This window comes from Globicephala melas, chromosome 14 (assembly GCF_963455315.2).
Source record: "Globicephala melas chromosome 14, mGloMel1.2, whole genome shotgun sequence".
NCBI classification, from domain to species: Eukaryota; Metazoa; Chordata; class Mammalia; order Artiodactyla; family Delphinidae; genus Globicephala; species Globicephala melas.
In genome coordinates this window covers 64260790-64276542 of record NC_083327.1, presented here as the reverse complement: position 1 = coordinate 64276542, position 15753 = coordinate 64260790, and the positions used below count along the sequence as shown (strand labels likewise).

The following is a 15753-nucleotide window of genomic DNA, read 5'->3' as shown; positions in this document are numbered from 1 at the left end:
ACCAAGAAATAAGAAAAACTGATCTCTGCCCCGAAGAACAACAATGGTGAAAAACTGCGCTAGCAAAGGGGCTATGTACTGAGAGTTTAAATATTTTTTAAAGGACAAAACATGGAGTCTGATAAGATGTACCAGCTGCTTCTCTTTTCTAAGACATTTGCCCAGGAGACAGCTACTAAAGCTTGAGTGTATTTCTCTCTTGCTGTGTCACAGGATGTTCCTCTCCCCTCCCCACCCCCTCCCTGCTCTCCTGCTGCGTGTGTGTGTGTGTGTTTGGTTTCTCTCTCCCTGGTAAGAACTCAGCCCCCGCCTGTCTCCTGCTGTTGCTGCTGCTTGACTAGCTTGCTGCCTCTTGCCTCTCCTTTCTCTCTCTGCTTAGCACCTTGCCTTCTGGTAAGTATGAAAAACACTCCCCCAAGCCCTGTGAGATGATGTAGGGTGCGGTTTGTGGTGTTCAAAACTTGCAACTTTGAGACTGCCAGTGAACTGTTGAAGAACTTTCCATTGTTTTATTTACAATTAAAATGTGTTGCTCAGGAAGGGATGTGTGTGTGGTAATCTGTTGGGACTGCCAGGACAAGTGAAAAATTCTCTCTCAGAGGAGGCAAAAGATGGGCAATGAAGTTTATAGAAAATAAAACAGAAATAATTCCTTGCTGTAAAACTGATTGATATAGAAAGAGAATTTAAAAGTAACAGAGTTCTTTGTTTTTTTCCTCTTGTGGATTTGTCTTGAGGCTACTTTTAGGAATTGAGTTGTCCTGTGGTTTACAACAACTCAGTTATTCTGTTTTAAAGTAAATGTGGAGCATGAGTTTAAAGGAGATCCATGGACTTAATATTAAAAAAATCAATGATTATGGCCTCTGATGAATGAAGAATAAATCAAATACAAACAAAACGCTTGCATTTAGACTAACCACACTAAAATTCCTATGGACAATCAGTTTTAAATTCATTGCTTTAAAGTTTGGTTTACTTTAGATTTTATTTCATCCTCAGGAGGCTCCCTAACACTTTAAAACCCACATATGGATTTAAACCAATAAATGTTTACTGTTTTCAATTTGATTTAAAAAGTATTCTCTTCCCTTGATTTCCAAAGACGAAGTGCTAAAGGCCAGGGCTCCTTTTAGAAGAGCTTAAAATAACTTCTGGCTGGACAGCAGGTGCCACGTGTCTTTCTCCAAGTTCAGGGGAAGCACAAGTTATATATAGATGTGTGTGCCCAACAAGCAGGGGTCAGGATAAAGAATTCCAGTGATGAAGACAATGAAGCTGTTTACTGCATCGTTTGATAATAAAGATGGTGAATTAAAATAAATGAGAGAAAAAAGTACTTCCTTCAAAGTTAATGAGTATTTGGTGAGGGCCACAGGTAGGTGGCAATGTCTGTACATTGAATTTTCTGTTCTTGTTTGCATTCGAGCATTTGACATTGCCTGCCCTAAGAACCAGAGGAGGAAGCTGCATAGTACATGGAGCAGTATGTTTTAGTTTTCGCTTTCATGCCACCACAACAGCAAAACCTGTGTGTTATTAGGACCCTGTCGTAATTGTATGCTGCTAATTAGCAGCATCACCATTAAATATTATTTACAAATAAAGCGCACCATAACTTAAAGGTCTAAGCCAAAGGTACTGCAACACTAGAAATGGTGATAGCCAGAAACCCTCAGCCCATTCCTCACCCCCTATTTCCAAAGAGCCCATATTACACCTGGATTATTCCCCTAATTCATTCCCTCCCTGCTTTTTAGACATTTCTACTTCTTAAAAAGTATTGTTATCCTAGAGCTCCTTGACTGAGACAAGAAAGTTGCAATCTGTTTTTTTCCTAAAAGAAAGTCAGTTTTTATATCAGAACAAAAAGGTATAGAAACTCAAGGAATTGTTATTATGAGCATCACCATGTTTCCATACAAGTTCATTAGTTAATTTATACCTTTCCTCATTCTCTCTTATTCCAAAAATGAGGCTGGTTTGAACCTCAGAAAATAAAAAGTGTTTTTCTGATTGATAATTACATGTTGCTCATTTGGGAAAAGGAAAATACCAGACAAGCAAGTATCTCCTGTATCCAATATAATAATTCATTTATATTAATGGACTCATACTAATCAATATGGATTAAAATAGAGTTTAGAATGTTATCATTATGAATGATTTTAGTAAGGTCAATGGCTCTTGCATTCAATGTTTTAACTTTGGGGAAAAAAGCACCAATTTAAATTTAAACGTTAAATGTATATATCTATGTATTTATAACGACTGTAAATCTACATAGAATTATATAAGAGAATGGTAACACAAACTGGCTATTCTAAGCAAAATGACAAATATGACCATGAAAAACGGTATCTTGAATTACTCTGTTAACATCAGTAATAGGAGATACTATCGGAATTTAAAGACCAAAACCAAAAATATGCTAATTGTATGACTCGATTTGGAAAGATGCTTCTCACTGTTCCTACTCAACTAATTGCAATATTGACGGTTTGTGGAAGTACATTCATTCTATGTTAGAAACTGTAATTAGTAGGTGCCCATGTGGGAATAGCCTTACCATTTACCTGTAACTGGGTTAACCACATCAACGCTGGCTGTGCTTACCACCAGATACCACTCCCAGTATGGAGACCAATCAGTCTGTACAGCTGTCGGGGGAGCCACAGTCAACACCTGTGGGGGACAGTTCAGTATTGCCCAGTCAAAATGGCCTTGAGAAGCAAGATGATCAGGATTCCTCAACCCCACTCCTAGCACCTGAGGAGGAGGCAGATGTGCAGCCTGAACGGGGAGCCCATGATATCTCTGAAGAACTGAACCGACAACTGGAAGACATCATTAACACGTACGGGTCTGCTGTCAGCACGGCAGGGAAAGAGGGTCCCACCACGGCCAAGGAGCAGCCTGAGAACACAGCACCACCTGACAATGAGGACAGGGCCTGCGAGGAGGCCGCTGAAGAGACGGAGAGAGAACCTCCGGCCTCTGGAGAGCCGCCCACGTCCAAAGAGCCTGTCAGCAATAAAGAGCAAAAACTGGAGAAGAAAATTCTAAAAGGATTAGGCAAGTAGTTACATTCTAATGTATGACTTTTCTTTGAATTATTCCTAAAAAGGGGCACTTCCTCCAATCTTGCTAAGAGCCACATCTCATATCTGGATTTTACCACAATAGCTTCCTTCAGGATCACCAGTACCTTACTGTACATATCCTCAGCCCCTTAGTAGTGTGTTCCATTACTACATATATAAAATATTTTTTAATTTAACAAAGCTCTTCAGAAATGTATTAATTATAGAATGTTGAAAATCTCAGAAAACAATTTTACTCTCATTAGTTCACTGGTTCAGCAAATATTTACTAATGCCTAGTCTTTATGAGGTACACAAAGATAAAAAAGTCTTTGGTTAAGGAGCTCTAGGTCTGGAGAGAAAAATAAACATGTACACTAATTGTTATATAGGATAAGTGCTACAACAGGCACAGGAAAATTGTTAGGAGAGCACGGAGGATTGGTAACACCAAAAATGGCTGTGAAAGAAGGATGAGAGAGTTAATTTTTTAGCTATAAGTGAGAGCATGTTACTGCACATAGGAGCGTCCCTCTGCTTGTCTTGGTGAATTTCACTGAACCACTCACTGCAATCACCACCTCCTATGTGATACATTCCCTGACATGCCCAGGTAGAGTTAGCATCACCTTCCGTCTTTCTCCATGAAATTTTCGGCAGCAATCATTTGTTTATATACCTGCCTCCCAAGCTGGAGGGAAAATCTATTGAGACAGTGGTCCCATCTTACTCGTTTCTGGAAGACAGTGCGGGAGAGTAAAAGATCATGGGCACTGGAGTCAGACTCCAGTGGACAAGTTACGTGTAAACCCCAAAGTATGTCTATGCTGTCATAGGACCTCACTTTGGCACGTGAAACCACTGCTGGCAATGCTTTCAAGAAGGGCTAAAGGACACATTCAGACAGCTACTTTACCTACTTAACATAAAGATGAACCCAGATAACACCAAGTTCTAAAGTGCAAGATTAGAATCACTTTAGTGTTTTGGAACTCTGGGAAACAGAATAAAGTTGCTCTGTGTTACAGAGCTATTTTTTCTTCCCTATCCAAGGCATCTCAGAAATAACCTTTTACATTAGTCATTGTTAAACTTTCTGTAAGATAAAACAAAATCACATCGCAGAGGTGAATGATTTTAAGTATTCCTAACCAGGAAAGTTCTTTGGCTTTATCACTTTGAAACTACTTCTACATAGGAATTCCTATGTGTTATAATGGGGGGATAGGTATGAAGAAAGCAGGGGTGAAGTTAAACATGACCAATTTTGGTTTCTATTCTGTCTTCCATAAGTTATTTCAAAGTCTGTATTAACCGCATACTTACCAAATAATCAAAAAAATTCTTAAAGAAAGAAAAAATTTCACAACTAATTCTGCCACTTTCAATAAGTTACCAAAGTTCAACTGAATGTTTATCAGAACGAATGTTTGTGATCAGAGTGCCCAGGTGGGTCCACTCTAATTACATGTGTATAAGCTGCTGACACTTTCATGCTGTTCCTCTGAACACTATCAGTATATTCTTCTAAACATTGTACTATTTCAGCTATATTATGGGTTAAAACAATTTTTTTTAATTAATTAATTATTTTTGGCTGTGTTGGGTCTTCGTTTCTGTGCAAGGGCTTTCTCTAGTTGCGGCGAGCGGGGGCCACTCTTCATCGCGGTGCGCGGGCCTCTCACCATCGCAGCCTCTCTTGTTGCGGAGCACAGGCTCCAGACACGCAGGCTCAGTAGTTGTGGCTCACGGGCCCAGTTGCTCCGCGGCATGTGGGATCCTCCCAGACCAGGGCCCGAACCCATGTCCCCTGCATTGGCAGGCAGATTCTCAACCACTGCGCCACCAGGGAAGCCCAAAACCATATTTTTAAGCTAATTTAAATATTTTTAAATCATTTCAATTATCTGCAAGTGGTTTTAACAGGTTTCTTGGCTATTTTTCAATTAAATGATACTACACTATGGTCTAGACCAATGATTTCAAACTTACTGTGCATTGGAATCAAATGCAGAATTTGTCAAAAATGCTGTTGCTGAGCAGAGAGATTCAGAATTGGTAGGTCTGGACTGGGGCCAAGGCACCCTGGGTAATTTTGACACAAACAGATTGCGGAAGCAATGGTTCTGATGCTTCAGAAAGTTCTTCCTCCACCCATGTGGAGAAAATATAAAGTGCCGGCTGTGGTCTTCTTTTAGAAACTATTTGAAGCTTTTATAGAATATTAGTATGTCATTCAATCCATACCTGAAGATATATCTTTAGTCTTTGCTTACATATTTGATCAAAGATGAGTCTTTAATTATTGTATGTTTATCAGATAACATTTGCTTTATTGATACATTTGAGATGTATCAATGTTCTCACTCAATAACCCCAAATTTTCCAAAGTATATACTTTGGGATATTTGAGATTTCAGACCAAGCTTGTCTCCTAACTGCCAGAATTCTCTGACCTCTAATATATACAATAGTGAAAAATCTCCAATAGTGATGGGCACAGTTTACAACATTTCCTAAATTTATTGGACCAAAAACACCCATCTTTCACAGAACACCTCTGAATATCTGGGAAATGTCTCTACAACCCAAGCACTCAAGACTTGTTTTTCCTTTACAGGCTGCATATACTCCCACAGTTAACATATTATACACTGGAGCAGCTGGGGGAACACTTTAAAATCTCTTTAGTTGGTGGAGTCACTTTCTCCTTGGCATTGACCAAAACAAAAAACAGACTCCACATTAGACAGCACCATGACATGTCCTCTTAACATCTAAGTGTCCCCCTTCCTTCCCCCACCCCATCTTCCAGCTCACAAGTGTCTTATTAATCTCTTCTCTGTCAGCGTTACGTGGGCTGCACAAGTCCCACGTAGTAAGAAGCATAAAACAATGATAAAATGTAATATCCCTTCTGATATTTAGATCGATAACTGATTGAGTAGGAATTCATAGGTTTGAAGCATAAACCCACGAGAAAAACAAAGCTGATCCACAGGTCCATTCTGAGCTCAGAATCTATCTAGTCAACTCACTGATTTACTGAGAGGGAAATTAAAGCCTAGAGAGTTTTAAAGTCTGCCAAAAAAAAATTATTCAACTAATTGATGTGGTTGTGAGACTAGTCATAAAGAAAGCAAGGTGCAGACCTGAAGTCACTAATAGTACAGGGCCAAAGATATATAAAAATAATTGATACGTTGGTTGAGGAGCATTTAATTGAGCTACAGTTCAGTTAATTGGTTTCATCTTTCCAGTGACAGGTGAGTTTCAGTTCTACCTTCTGAGTAGCATCTTGACTAGGACATTGATTTTCTAAAATCTTTTTGGCCACTGACTTACTCTGCCTTAGAATGGTCACCTTCCCAGGCAGTCTATTTTATAAGATTTTAGCTTGATTTTTTTTCTAGTTTCACTCTGAGAAGGAAATAAACTGTTGCTTTGATATAAATACTAAATTTTCTGGAAGAAATGGTAGAAAACCAGAAGAATTTAGGAGAGAGAGGAATCCACAGAGACTGAAGGGTCTATGAGTAGATTCATAGAGAAGCTCAAACTTAGGCCAGATCCTGAAAGGAAAGGAGGGTTTGGAGGAGTAAGTGAAGTAAGAGAAAAGAAAAATTTGTCTTGGGAAAAATGATGAGTACTTTCTTCTGACCCAAGTTGGGAATGGATGTATTTATTTCTTACTGCTTTTTCTGATATTATTCTTTTTTATTGTAAGGTTTTGCTTTATTTTGTTTTCCCTGGAATAATCTCATTATTAGGCTCAAAGTTGTTTTCTTTTTAAGAAAGTTTTCTTTAGTTATAGCTAAGAAACTGCTAGCACCTTAAACACATAAAGCCGATTTTTCCTCTTGTGTCAGACACTGTCACCAAATGACCCCATTTCCTAAAATTGTAAATTATAGACTTCCTTAGAAGATGAGTGGGTCTCTGTCTATCCCCCTCAACATAATCCCACACAGCACTCTAGTCCAGTGAAACCAATGGAAGTTTACAAATTAAGCTCTCTGACATTACAAAGTTACGTATTCCATACATGCTTGTCTCCAGTTTCTTGGATTTTTTTGTTGAAATCATTTTTGAAGGGCAGACTGATTCATCTGAATGTTAAACTTCTATACAAAATAAGAGAATATGAGAGCAGAAAGACACCTCAGTGAGTGTGACAATTAAAAACAAAAAACACCTGTTCTCATCATTAAAGAAAACAAAAGGGGGAGAAGATACTGAATGTGGAGAGAAAAAGAGGCCCACTGGACTCACTCAAGACACGATAGGGTTTTCTACGTCGATACTCACGCTGAGAGGTATGCTAAGCATACATTAAATGTCACAGGGGAGGGGAAGACCTGCCTTTCCTCTAGCTGATCACAGAGCTGTCTTCTGGACAGCGTTTACCTGACTTACATGATATTAGTGCACAGGTTGGCTTTGTTCCATCATTACCAAGATTTACTAAACACTTGCCGTGGGCCAAACACTGTGTGGGGTCCTGGGCCGAATCTGGCCAACAGTGCAGGCTCTTGCCTTTAGTGGATGATCCTCCAACTCAGGACAGCAGTCAGCATGTGAGCACAAACTGAAGACAGGGTGAGGGGATGGCCTGACCGACACAAGTCTGTCCCTGCTGCTACAGAAATCACTCAAGGCCACGCCTGGTGGCGGCGGAGCGCAGAGCTTACCAGTTTAAAGGCAGCGTTATGCCACAGGCCATATTGGATTGCTGGTGGGGCACCACTCACCCCCACCTTCTCCCCTGTCTCAGACTGTGTCTCTAATCTGAGCTGATTCACTGGGCAAATATAGATGAAACCAGCTGTTAGGAATGAGGTCACTTTCTTCAAAAAAAGTTTCCTTTAATTTCTCTAGGTTTCCCTGGCATCAAAATTCCACATGGGAGTGGAGTGATTTAGAGCAAGTAGACAAACCTTGGATTCAAGCCTTGGCTCTGCCAGTACTGATTATGTAACTTTGGACTTCTCTGGGCTTTCGATTCTTAATCTATAAAATTAACCAGTTGTCTGGGTGCTCTTTGAAGTTCCTTCTAGACCTAAAATTCTTTGATGCAGTTAGAGTTATCAGTTTTAGCAAATGAAAATACAAGCTGCCCAGGGAACTTTGAATTTCAGATAAACAAACCATTATTTTTTACTACGAGTGTGTCCCATGTCCTGTATTTCATCTGGCAATCCTAATTCCATGATATATCTGCCTCTCCAGGATGAAAGCAAAAATTCCAGCGAAGGAGACATGGCTGTTCTTGGGGGAGAGGTTGTCAAAGTTGTTAATATTCTTAAGCAGATTTATATCAGGAAACTTGGGCTCCACTGTATGGTCTGACCTCCCAACCCTGATTAGAAAGGGTGGCTCTCACAGCCACCCTTTCCAAGGGTGGAAAGGGCCAGGTGGAGCCCTGCTCCACCTTGGCCCTACTGTTTGCAAAGATACATTCAGTGGTACATACACGTAGGCCTCAGGGTCTGGCTCCTGCCTACAATGCTCAGCCCAGTGGGCACTGAAAGACAAGATTTCCAGGCATCACAGAAAGGCTAACCAGGCAGTGTGAGCTGAAGAGGACAAAAGGAAGAACAATGGGGAAAGCAAAGAAAGAATCTGAGGCTCACTGTCAAATAATCAGGAACAGATGAGTTTTTAAATGTAGCATAAACTCCAGCTGGAAACAAAATGAAACTGCCAACAGAGATTAAGGCCTGGGTGAGAGAAGGGAAGACCCAGGGAGGCTAAATCTGCAGCCAGAGAGACACAAAAAGGCCTATGAAAAAGGCCCTGCATGTCTTGGGTCCATTTTCTCCATATTTTGACTTTATTCCCCACTTGTTAGGAAATACAATCAGAGTCATTCCACCCAGACGTCATGGAGCAGGCTCCTGCACAGAAACAAGAGAATTGGTTCCCCCCCCCCAACAAAAGAGCAAAGAGGTACTAAAGGAACAAAACCAAAAAAAGGGGCAGCCTAAACTGTCATGTTTCTCTGCTTTGGGCTGGAATTTTAACAGCTCCATGTATTAATGCTGGCTGTTTCACAGTAGTCAGATATTTGGATAGGCTGGTTTGCTTCTTTTCTTAGATAATTAACATGGGGAAGTGGATGATTTATTCTTTCATAAAGTCAGTGTTTTTTATTCTTTTGAATATTTTCAGAATGTTCAAAATCCCTTGGAATATTTAGAACATGGGGGAAGTAACAAGAATGGATTCTGGGGATGAAAATTTGGGGACTACCCTTATAGCAGACATTTATTGAGAATCTACCAGGAGCCTGACACTGTACCACACATTTTTACAAACTTCTCATCTAATCACTTATTCTGCAAAATAGGTATCATTCCTTCATACAGGGGAAAAAAAACAAAATTACATCTGCGGCTCAGACAAGTGAAGTGGCTTGGCCAAGGTTGGATAGCAGCTAACAAGCAGACAACCTGAGATTCTGACTCTTATCATTTGACATCAAGTTCAACACTTATTTTTTAAAATGTCTTTATGGTCTTTGTTTTCTTTTAAGGCAAAGAAGCCAATCTGCTAATGCAAAATCTGAACAAGTTGCAAACTCCTGAGGAAAAGCTTGATTTTTTATTCAAGAAGTATGCTGAATTGGTAAGTTCTTTGATTAGCCCTTTTTGTCAGAAAGATTCAAGCTCTGGTTAGAGCTGAGAAAAGGATGCTGTTAGTTTTTCAGGTATATCATTATAGCTGGTTACCTCAGACAAATCAAAGCCAGAATTCATAAAGGCAGAATTTTTAAAAAAGAAAGAAAGAAATAAAAAGAAACAGGAAAACTGAGGAATAACAGCAAAAGGAAGAAAGAGGATACAGTTGGAGTCTACTCCACCTTCAATTATGTGCATAATTTGGGAGATGGAAGAATCATAATTAAAAATTGTGAATATTTAAAAGTTCTTTTTGCCTTTGCAATAAAACAGAAATACACTAGAATAAAGGCAAACTTTCATCCGGTTCTTGTACACAGATTTTTTGAGGGGGTGGTCCCCTCAAGAAGGCAGAGGGTTAATCCCACCCCTCAGTTTGTGACACATTCTCATTTATTCTTGATGACTTTATTGATTGATTCATTCACTCATTCTCTTTGATCTACATTCTTCTCCTTGTCCCCCACGATGGCAAAGCATTTGACATGGATTGTTTTGTTTCCAGTTATAGGTCCTCCCATGCAGTCTCCCTCTCTATAAGGTAGGACCACTGGCAGGAAGGGAAGCCACTCCCAGACTTCAGAGAATCTGTGAAGTGGATGGTCTCCTCACCAGTACTCTTATAATAGGCCAGTTGGAAGAGAGAGGAGGGTTTAGTGAAGCCAGCCCCCCTAGTTTCAGTGAACCCTCACAAAAACTGGCTAAAGGAGTGGCACCTGAGCTCCGTGCACCACCCCTGAGGTGTACGAGACCCACTGAGGAGATGTGGTGTCCTCTCAAGTGAGGCTGGGCAATGTACCTCTCTCTCATTTCTGCTTCTTTCCCTCATTTTTTTTCCACTTTCTTATTTCTTTTGGAGAAGCAGTGACAGGAAAATGAAACTTAAGCCCCTACACACAACAAAACAATTCCTCCAGGCAGTAGATTGAACTGCCCCTGAAGGCAGATTTACCTTACAGCAAAGAAGCTTAAAGAGTCAGTGCCTCTCACTTGTATGGGCCCCTCTGAGGCCCTGAACATAATTCTCTTTTTTAAATTTTTTCCTTTTTTTTTTTTTTAAAGAAGGTCTCCAAAACTGAGACCCACAAACCCCTCAGGTCTCTGGCTGCATCTTATCCCTACTGATGGAGTAGAGTTTAGTGAGTGACTTGTTTTCCTTCTTTTTTTACTCTAATTTTAGCACTGTGATCCCTATTTATTCTTTCCTTTCTTCCTTGTACCTCGATGCGTCCTGTTATGCTGAATTGTCACGCAACAGACCCAGAGAAATTCTGAAACCCTGAATGACTACTGATTGCTTAACTCTACCAACAATACTTTTATTTTTTAATCACATAAACCACATCACAATAATATAAGGAAAATGCTGAATATACAAGTAAAAATATCTCTAATCCTACAATCTAAAACACAATCGTTGATTTATCTGTCTTCCTTTCCAGTTCTGCCATACATTCAGAGATACCTTTTGTATAACTACCATCATAAGGTGCATATAATTTAGTATCTGTTTTTTTGGCTCATATGACAGACATTTTCCCATGTACTTTGTAGTCTTCATAATTATATTTTGTCAAAGCTATGTAATTTTCCATTAATTGACTTTATCTACTGGTTCTCTAATTTGGGGACATTTAGACTCCTTCCAGTGTTTGTTTTACCAAACATTCATGCAGTGAACATCATCATGCATGAGATCTGTTCGTTCTCTTTTATGATCCCAGGAAAAAGTTTCAGAATTGGGATTACTAAATCAAGCAGTATAAATGCTTTTTTTAATGGCCATATTGTTTTCCAAAAGAATGGCAGAAATTTATAAACCAAGTATTAGTGTATCAATTTTATTGCAACTTGTTTAACATTGGCTGTTAACCACTCATGAGCAATTTCAGTGCCATAAAATGGTAGGTGTCAAATTTAATATTTTTCCCCAAAATCTGGCCCCATCCTCACCTGTCCGTCCTTGCTCTTTTCAATAATTACTACATTGATTTCCCTTTGCCCTTCAATTTACTCACTCATACCAAGGCCATTCATATTTAGTTCCTAGTGCCATGTTCCATACTTGGATGAACCGGGCATCTTTCTAGACTACTACTCTTTATGGTGCTGTAGCCCCACAGCAGATTATCGGGAAAAAACCACTTACCCAGTCTTTCCAAGATTTTCTTCATGAGCCAGGGCTGTTCACCCTGGTCTCCAGGAACTCCCCAAGCCCACTCACTCTCCTAGCCAAGAAGTCAACCCCACAGAGGTTATTTTTCCAGAAATTCTACTCAATTCAAGTCTTACTATACTTTGGCATTTGTATCATACCCTATAGTAAACTGTTAAACTCAAAATATCATTCTAGAAAAAATGAATAGGAGAAAATTGACCCCCAAACACCGTCACATATCCTTTTCAGAAAGGAAAAATTATGAAGAATTTCAATCTTTTACTTGGACACTTAAAAGCTATTTTCCCTGCTCACTGATTCAGATATTAATACGGAGAGTGTCTGAAATACAAGTGTTAACATAGAATAAATCATTAAATTCAAGGCTGTGAATCAAACTGTCACCCTAGCTCACTCATCCTTACAGATTCTAAATCCTGTAATATCATCAACTATTGTATTTACTAATAAATAAGGATAAGTTCATTAATAAATAAGGACACCTCATGACTAAATTAAGAAATGACCTGGAAGAAATATTTTTTGCAAATTTCCTCCATTTAAAAGTAGTTACAACGTTACTACTTGGCATTAATTTTACTTTTTTAACTTAATAGTAAAAAAAAGAGAGAACAAGAGAAATTCCAGATAAAAATCTTATATGCCTGTTAGAATTGTACAGAAGACACATGTCTAAGGGTATTATTAAATCACAAGGCCAGCATTTGACTGAAGTTGACCCAGCTGCAATACGTTTGCTTTCATTCATTAAGAAACCCCATATGCATTCACATAAATCTGAAGTATGGAACAAAATTAGCCACACTCTAAAAAAAAATCGTCAGCAAGTTAAGGGGTTCTATTTAGAGCAAAGCAAGACAGACCTAGCTATATTTCAGATGTGTATGATCCTGCCTTAAAACTGGAACATTTAAATGGCCAGTGAGGTATAGCACAAATCCTCTCTTCCAACTTATGAAACACATGCAAGGTATCCTCCTCCTGATGCTCAGATAAATCCACACATAGGGCAGTGTTCCCCCAAACAGGGGAAGTTTTGCCAACCGTGGGCCAGTAGGCAATGTCTCTGGAGATACTCTGGATGTCACAGTTCGGGGTGCCACTGGCATCCGGTGGGTAGGGGCCGGGGATGCGGCTAAACAGCCTACAATGCTAGGGGACAGCCTCCACAGCAAAGGATGATCTGTCCCCAAATGTCAACAGTGCTAAGGTTGAGAAACCCTGACAAATGGTTTAATCTTCCAAAGGTAAAGTCTGAACCAAAATGGCAATAACAATAATAACAACATATAAATGTCAAGAAAGGACAATAGGTCATGTAAAGTATGAACACAAGTATGAGAAGTTTCACCCCTGTCTAATAACTATGGTGCAACATGAGGTTAGCACGAGAAATATATAATAAAATATAATTGGTTTTCCAACTGAACCTCAAGAAGGATACCAATTTCAATCGATATTTATAGTAATACGGACTTAGTTTTTCCTGATGCTAATTCTCACTAATAAGTAAAAAATGTCCTGAAGTATGAAGACAGAACATCATGTATGAATAGCCCCAGCTTAATCTGGCAAGGGTTTATCACGGACATTTCAGGCTGATGGGAGGGAGGGAGGAAAGGATTAAAATAAGATGTAAACTGAAGAAAGTGTGACAGTCCTGTTCATCTAGTTCAGAAAGAACAAATGCTTTTTCAAGACAGGGTAAGTGAGACATGTATCAGGGCTCACGCTGTGTGTGTATCCATTTGCATCTGGCTCTGCGAGGTACCAGGAGCACCTAGGGTCCAGAAGCACCCAGAGGCTCCCAGGCCTTTTCCTCTTCATTAGCCAAGAAGGTCATTATTAGGATGAGTACCCTCCTGGCCTATGCACCATTCAGGTTCTAAGGGAACTAAGTGCAGCAGAGGAAATGGGTCTGGAAAAAGGCTCCAGCTTGTTCGTGGCCACACTGATCATCAATCTGGGATCCACACTCCTACTACGCTAGTCTCTGGAGGCTGAACCCCCAACTCCCCCCATTCCAACAAGATTTCCATAAAAATGTGTTGCCAAATTTACCAGACAAAAATACAGAACGCCCAGTTAACTTTGCATTTCAGGTAAACCAACAACATTTTTTTTTTAAGTAAAAGTACCTTCCATGCAATACTTTGGATATACTTTTACTAAAAACTTATTCACTATTTATTTGAAATTCAGATTTAACTGGGTGTCCTACATCTTACCTGGCAGCCCTACCTCAGAACTTTAGCATCCCGAGATGCAAAGCCCAGGGGTTCATTGGTTTCATTCTCCATGCCGCCCTTGATTTCGATACTTTAGCTGTGGCTGCTGGAGAAGTGAGAGAAGAGGCCCCACCTGTGCTCAGCAGATACAAGTGTCATGGTTTATTCACCATAAGTACAGAGGGTGAGGGAGATGGGCAGGGAGCAAGGCTTGTTAAGGACACCTGCCATGTGTGCTGTTGGGTTGTGCAGTGGCTATTTCTGAAACTTTGGTGACAGATCATCAATCCTTAAGTAGTCGAGGGGTACATTCTCCGCTCCCCCTTTCTCATAACCACAGACTTCATCTTCTGTCTGCTAGGAAGCTGCTTTTCACTTTCCTTTTAAAAATAGTTACTAAAGCTTGTCTTGAGAAAGAATTGTGAAAACTAAATGTAAACCAAGCAGACACACCACTGACTATCCTCCTAACGCAAGGCATTATCATGAATTCTGAGACATGCTTCTATACTGACTGACTTCATTAGACTCAAGAAAGATAAAACTGTTTCTAGACCACCAAGAAGATCAAAGCAAAAGAGATCAATAATAAGAATGATGAAGGAACAAAACCCATAAATGTTATGCTCTTAAAACCATATCTACAAGTACTGCCAACTTAACATTTATGAAGTTCTTTTGATTCCAGAGGGACAGTGATAATAGCAAAACATTTTCCAAACAACCATACAGCCGTCTTTAGGCGTTTCCTCTTTGGGTCCTTTTCTATCAACTCAACAGAGATCCCTGCCGTTTTCTTTCACATTTGCATCCCCACATCCAGCTGGATGAGCATCGCTCTGAGCAAAGGAAGTTAAAACTCCTACAGAAGAAACAGGCACAGATCCAAAAAGAAAAGGACCAGTTACAAGGTGAACACAGCAAAGCTATCCTTGCACGAAGCAAACTGGAGGGTCTGTGCCGGGAGCTGCAGAGACACAACAAGACACTGAAGGTATGTGTCACCGAGGCCCCACATAACACACCTTCTTGCATGCTCTGTAGGCACAAGCTTCTGCTACTTACGGTAAGGGTGTGAGTTTTAGAATCAGAGAGAATTGGGTTCAAATACTAGCCCTGCCACTTGCTCACCTGTAACTTGCAATAAATTATTTTACCTCCCAAGCCTGTTACCTCATCCATAAAATGAAGATTATACCAACTTTGCTGCGTGGTCAGGGAAAAATTAAATGAGGCCACACATGTAAGGTGCTCACATAGTACCTGATGTGGAGCAGACCTTTAGTAAAATGTGTGCCATTCCTCTTCCTTATGTTGAGTTTGTTTTGTTTTGTTTTTTAAGGTAGGCCTTAGTTCTACTCTTTAAAATACAAATTTATAAAAATTCAACATTTTTTGTACAATAATGAAATCTGCATGACATGAAATAAATTGACACAAAGCTAACTGACAGAATAAGGCAAGATTCAGAGCTAAAATGTCAATGGTCACCTGAAAAAAGAAGCTACTCGAAAAAACAGTGAAGCTCTTCAAGCTTAATTATTCAATCTAAAAATAATAGACTGATCACTTCAGTCAGTCTG

The 15753-nt window shown here is 39.7% G+C and overlaps 1 protein-coding gene across 2 annotated transcripts in view; it reads left to right on the top strand.

Moving 5' to 3' along the window:
- The first annotated feature begins 297 nt into the window (after positions 1 to 297).
- The window catches only part of TXLNB (taxilin beta), a 36944-nt gene continuing 21488 nt past the window's right edge, over positions 298 to 15753 (top strand). The window contains exons 1-4 of one of the 2 annotated variants that reach the window (XM_030853326.2): positions 299 to 393; positions 2623 to 3075; positions 9619 to 9710; positions 14994 to 15164. In XM_030853326.2, the coding sequence (XP_030709186.2) occupies positions 2637 to 3075; positions 9619 to 9710; positions 14994 to 15164 (702 nt within the window). In that variant the 5' untranslated portion in view covers positions 299 to 393; positions 2623 to 2636. Of the gene's footprint in view, positions 394 to 2622; positions 3076 to 9618; positions 9711 to 14993; positions 15165 to 15753 lie in introns of both variants that reach the window. The other variant, XM_060283597.1, reaches the window with a different exon arrangement.